Consider the following 6397-nt stretch of genomic DNA (forward strand, 5'->3'; position numbering starts at 1 on the left):
CAGGTTGATAGTCGTTTTTGAGTTAGCATTAGCTGTACTATTGAAGTTCGTTTATCGCAGTCTGTACTGCTCGCACGTCCTTCTCGAACGAAGTCAGCTTCTCATCTGATTCTTTCTGTTGATTCATCAATCTTTTAACGCAGGATTCCACATACAGTTTGTTGACAGCATCAGTGTCAGCTTCAGGTTGCGCTACACGACGAATCTTGCGCGATCTTGCATCATAGTCTGTAGCGACACGACACAGAGCGTTTCCGCGCACGTAACTTCTCACCAATTTATCCCAATGATCGCTTGTGCCAGTTGCATCATTTCTCCGTTCGAATAATCCAAATTTGTTGATAGACATTTTTCGGTGCGAATGACGCCGATCGACTGATTAGTTTTGCCGAGACCCCGTTTAATTTATAATAATGCCTGCTTCGCGAAGTTCCTCGATGATCGACAGGATCTCGTTGTCGTGAGCGTTGTGGCCAGCTCGGTGCGAAGCATCGAGCAATCGTACCCGATCCACTAGCTCGTTGGGGTCGTCCCAGTGCACGTAATCGATTTTATTGTCGGTTAGCGTCATCGCTTGAGGCATGAATACACCCTTTCCAGACTTTTTATTTTCAATTGACATCAACGGTGCGATTATTTGTTTGTATTTGTATCCCCTGTTGCTCCGTAATTGACCTTGCGCTTCATATTTGCGTTTATGCGCGTTCGTCGCCAATAATATGCTCTTGTATTTTTGCATATCGTCTTCCGTGTAAATAACATCATCGGGAATCCTCTTGAAGACTAGCTCGTATAATCCAGGTGTACCAATGTACTTTACTTTGTCTATAATTATAGAATCATATTTATCCATGTCAAATCGTTTGTTACCGAGCAACATTCCATCCTTTTCGAAATAGACACCATATACGTGATCGATCTCGTTTTTTTTATCACCACCGAGGAGAGCGCCCATGTATTTTTGTCCCAGTGGTCCGAAGTGCTCTCGCAACATTTCTTGACCTTCCGACGTTTGTAACGTGTTTCGAACGGATGTTTCAAGTGAATTGCTTGTGGTTTCGAAAACATTTTCGTTTGCGAGTGATTCGCGTATTGTAAATGGTAGGATTCTCGTTGTCGCGGACTGTGTAGAGGTGGACGGTGTAGAGCTTATCGGTGGTTCATCCAGTAAAAATCCGTCCGATGTACGTGGTGTCGATGAGCGATTTGTGTTTGGTCGTTTTCTCTTTTTCGGTGTCGCATCTTCCTCCTCCTCCTCGTACCGCTTAACAGCGGGTAACGTTTTAATTTTCATGTCAGCTTTACTCTCAGGTTCGTATTTCACTCCGATCAAGCTCGCGTTGTCGACAATCTTTTGTAGTGGTTCGATAATAGGTTTAAAGTGAGTCTTGATTGCGATATCGTCATCGATCTTACCAGTATTTAAAGCACGATGTTTCTTACGGATCGATTCGCTCGTTTTCACAATTTCCTTCGCAATCTTTTCACGCTCGCGAATGTTATGGTTATTAGCCATGTCTGCAGAGTGCTCGCGTTTCACTCTTCTCGACAGAATATCGGCAGCGACTAATCGTTTTGCGGTATCGCAAACTCGTTAAATCCTTTTCTGTATCGCCCGTTTGTAAGCAAGCTGTCCTTGTCTATCACTAGGAATCCATACTTTTGTTGCCAACAAATACGACATAATTTACTGAAATCTTCGTACGACATGTCGGTATTCACATGATCATACACGTGTTTCAAGTTGGTACCGTCCTGTTTAAACAAGATCAGTAAGTTCGCGTTGTCGCGTATAAGATGTTTTGGTATTCTCGCGTACGTCTGACAGAGATAGAAGCAATCAACGTTCGAGTGGCGTCCCATTGAAAAGTACTCTCTTATCGTATCTTGCTTGTCACACGCCACGTCATCAAAGATGAAAATCGAGTTTGGATATGCCTCGCTCGGTGGAATGACGTCACTGTTATTGGTGAATGTAAAGTAGCCGATTTCTTCGATCGACGTCAACAAATTCTCTAGATATTTCGGCTGTTGCAGTGACTTTGAGTACACGTACACGTTTTCGAAGCAAACACCGTGCGGGCTTTCTATCAAACTAATCAAGACGTTAGTTTTACCGTAATTCGAGGGGCCGCAAACGATCGCGCGTATAGTAGTCGGCAACATCGTACCATGTCTGCGCATCTCCGCGTTGTCCCCCACCGAGCGTAATCTGTCGTCGCAATTCGTCACGCGTATCGTCAAAGGTTGTCGCACGAATCTCATTTTCCCACTCCCCGATTGAATCGAACGCTTGCCTATTTATAGCTGCGCGGAACCACGAATCGCTCAGTAACGAAAAAATGTTTGTTCTGCTAACAAGTGCTTCCGATATTCACGGTTTAAGCGCCGAACAGCTGCAATTTGTGCCAAAAGCAATTTTACTGCAATGTGAAAATCACATCCACTACGTGTGGGACAAGCTTCCGGAACACATAAAGGCGGATCCAGAGATTCAGGCCTGTCGCCGCTGTTTCGAACATTACAATCGACCGTGGCAGCGAACCCACATCGACGGTCCAGCGCCGATGATAAAGGATTGCAGCGAATGTCAGCGAAAAAAATAGGTAGAGGACTATTAAATCACGCAATAAACGCAATCGAATTCCATATCCCCGGCTATCAGTTTTGTGGTCCGGGCACGCGGCTACAAAAGCGATTAGCCAGAGGCGATCGAGGTATCAACCCATTGGACACGGCGTGCCGTGAACACGATATTGCGTACTCTCGGAGCAACGATCTCACCGAGAGACACGTGACGGATAAGGTACTCGCCGACAAAGCGCGAACTCGTATCATTGCGAGAGATTCGACTCTCGGTGAAAGAGCCGCCGCCACAGCTGTCTGGGCAGTGATGAAAACCAAGACGAAGCTCGGTATGGGCCTGAAGACGACGACGAAGACGAAGACAAAGAAAAAGACGACGAAGAAACGGATACTTCCGGTATCGAAACGCGGTGGCATATTGCCAATTCTATCAATGTTGGGCGCGCTTGGATCCATGATTGGTGGAACGGCTGGTGTAGCAAAGATGGTGAACGACGGAAAGCTGCACAACGTCAGTTGCAAGAGATGCTACGTCACAATCGCGCCATGGAAGGTCACGGATTGTATCTCGCTCCATACAAACACGGACGAGGAGTTTCAAGGAGGAAAAAAAAAACGTCAAAGAGACGCTAAAAATGCCAAAGGGCGAAACTACTAATATACAATTGCTGCAACTGACAAAACGTATGCGCATTCCATACTTTAGAGGTGTTTTCATGCGTGATTCGCTACCGATCGGTGGTATATATCAAAACGAGAGCAGCATCATAAATTTGGATAACGCTAAAGGATCGGGTACTCATTGGGTGGCGTACGCAAAGAGGGGGAATCGCGCTATATATTTCGACAGTTTTGGCAATCTTCGACCACCGAATGAATTGGTGCAATATTTCGGGCGGAATGTGACAAAGATACAGTACAATCACACACCTGTTCAAACTTATGATCAGAGCATCTGTGGACAATTGTGTTTGCAGTTTCTCCGAACGGTCGATACACGTGAATTTAAAGACGGACATTGCATTATTTAACTCAGTATTCGTTAAACAGTTTTGCCGATATGTCTATGACATTCACACTGACTGGAAAGAGTAGCGTCCTCGCGGCAAACTACTTTCCCGCCATAGATTTGAGCGACGATGAATACGAACTCGGTCTAGCGGATTTTGAGACTTATCACACGATATCGAACGTGAATTCCTCGAATAATAAATTTTACTTTGGCAAAGATGACGCGGAAATTACGATTCCCGAGGGATCGTACGAGCTGCAAGCGATACATGAGTTTTTGAAACATACAATTTCACGAAAACGTCCGCGACACGCTGTTCGTGATGACGATAAAAAACACATTGACAATGGTGACTTTGAAGATGAAGAATACCCGATAGTGCTCCGCGCTAATTACAATACGATGAGGAGTGAGATCAAATGCGCCTACAGAATGAATTTTAACAAGCCTAACAACATTGGATGCTGGGATTCTCGAACCGTATACTGCAGCCGCGAAAATGGTACGAGTCGGACATACCGATTAACATTATCAACGTGAACATTATCCGCGTAGAGTGTAACGTGACCGCGGGCGCGTACAGCAACGGCAAACTCGTTCATACGATACATGAATTTTCACCGAGGGTACCACCAGGATATAAGATATCGGAAACACCGGCACACATCATTTACTTGCCGATCATCGCGCGGAGCATTACAGATTTAACGTTACGTGTTGTCGACCAGGACAGACGATTGCTCGATTTTCGAGGAGAAGAGATCACCATTAGATTGCACGTACGATGACGACAGCGATAACGTACGTGTGCGGCGTATGAGATGCTTGTGTTGAACGGATCGAAAGACACGAGAGATAACACAATCTTTACGGAGCCAGCGACAACAACAACAACGTCCACAATCGCTAATATCCAATCATCCGGTTGCGCCAAGAAAAAGAAATTGAACGCATCAAACGTTGCGTTTTTACAATCTTTGGGATTCGCGGTGCGAAATATCTGAACAATGACCGACATCCTCAACATCGGGGAAGAGCCAATCTTCGACGATCGCATTGTCAAAATTGAGACTCACACGTACAACCCGTTCGCCAACACCACGTTCGGACACAGTGATGAGATAAGAATACCCATACAACAACAAGATCTGTATACGTTGCCGTTTGACAGTTTTCTATACATCGAAGGAGAATTAAGGATAAATAGACCAGCCGAAGGATCTGATGTGATACTGGGAAATAATTGCGTCGCATTCATGTTTGATGAGATTCGATATGAACTCGATGGCGTGGAGATTGATCGCAACAGAAACGTGGAAATAACAAGTATGCTCAAAAACTATGTAACGATATCATCCGATAGAAGCGTGATTATGAGAAACGCCAGCTGGAGTGATCCGATTACTGTGAATGGAAACTTCAATTTTTGCGTGCCGCTCTACATGTTATTGGGATTTTGCGAGGATTACAGACGAGTGGTGATTAACGCTCGTCACGAGTTGATCTTAATACGATCGCGCAACGACATCAATTGTCTGGTTGGAGATTCGACGCTGGAGCCTGTGATCAACATATTCAAGATACAATGGCGAATGCCACATGTGTTGTTGAGCGAGATTAAGAAGCTGTCTATGCTGCGCGCTCTGGAAAGCGGACGCTACCTCAGCATGGGTTTTCGCTCGTGGGATCTGTATGAGTTTCCGCTATTGCAGCGTACAACCAAGCATTCGTGGGCCATTAAAACCGCGACTCAGCTGGAGAAACCACGATACGTTATCTTTGCTCTGCAGACAGGCCGGAAGAATGTCATGTCTGAGGATATGAGTCGATTCGACGATTGTAAATTGACCAACGTGAAACTCTATCTGAACTCGGAATGTTATCCGTACGACACATGAATCTGGACTTCGATAAAAACAGATGGTCGATTCTGTACGACACGTATGCGCGTTTCTGCAAAAACTATTACGGATACGAGTATCTCGAGCCGAGTCTCACCGTCTCAATGTTTCTACGTAACGGCCCATTCGTAATCATCGATTGTTCTCGACAAAACGAATCGATCAAGACAACCGTGGATGTGAGATTGAAATTTGAGTGTAAGGAAAACGTGCCGATGAATACCTCTGCGTACTGTCTCATCATACATGATCGCGTGATCCAGTACAACCCGTTGACCAACGTTGTGCGCAAAATCACCTAAACGCACCAACAATTTAGAGAGGGGGAAGCATAGCAGAATATAAATCAAAGTGTTATGAGATGGTTGTCATTCTTCTTTTTTAACTGATACATCAAAGAGAGAGATTTCGTCATGTCCGTACCAACGTTTGTGGATCTACAGGGGTTTATCCTCAATAAACAATTCATTGTAAAGGAAGCGGCAATCCTGAGAAGAGGATTTATTTTATCACATTATTTTTTCGCATGTCCTGTACCATGGGGTGTGCTCATAAAATCGGAGAGACACCAAGCCTCATGGTTGACTCGAAATCATCATGGATTGCAATTATAAGATGGAAACGTTCCATATAGCATGGCTCAGCGTTTGATTACAACAGCTATCGTTGGTGGACCACATGAAGAAGAAGAAGAATCCATTCTCGTATATGTAAAAGGACTTGAAAAGCGAGAATGGTTAGCCGATATATTGGATGATGCGGAACGGTTTCATTATTGAGACCTTGGATGCTGATTACGACGATATCGAGTCTCTAAATAATCTAGATGTTAAAAACACTATGCGATGTGGAAAACATGTTAAGAATTGCGCATTACAAAATGTATTCAAAATATTTA

At 44.5% G+C, this 6397-nt stretch overlaps 1 protein-coding gene across 1 annotated transcript; it reads right to left on the bottom strand.

Annotated features, from left to right (window-relative positions):
- Nucleotides 1-400: 400 nt before the first annotated feature.
- On the bottom strand, nt 401-1516 carry LOC145948106 (uncharacterized). The gene has a single exon (XM_083057864.1). The coding sequence runs from the start codon at nt 1514-1516 to the stop codon at nt 401-403; it is 1116 nt and encodes a 371-aa protein (XP_082913990.1).
- Nucleotides 1517-6397: the final 4881 nt, after the last annotated feature.

Source organism: Prenolepis imparis, unplaced genomic scaffold (genome assembly GCF_030444845.1).
Source record: "Prenolepis imparis isolate NDT839.2.m4 unplaced genomic scaffold, iyPreImpa1.0 SCAF_242, whole genome shotgun sequence".
Lineage (NCBI taxonomy): Eukaryota > Metazoa > Arthropoda > Insecta > Hymenoptera > Formicidae > Prenolepis > Prenolepis imparis.

Excerpts from the sequence above, each read along its gene's own strand:
- LOC145948106 (XM_083057864.1), bottom strand. The coding sequence starts at position 1,516 with ATGGCTAATAACCATAACATTCGCGAGCGTGAAAAGATTGCGAAGGAA.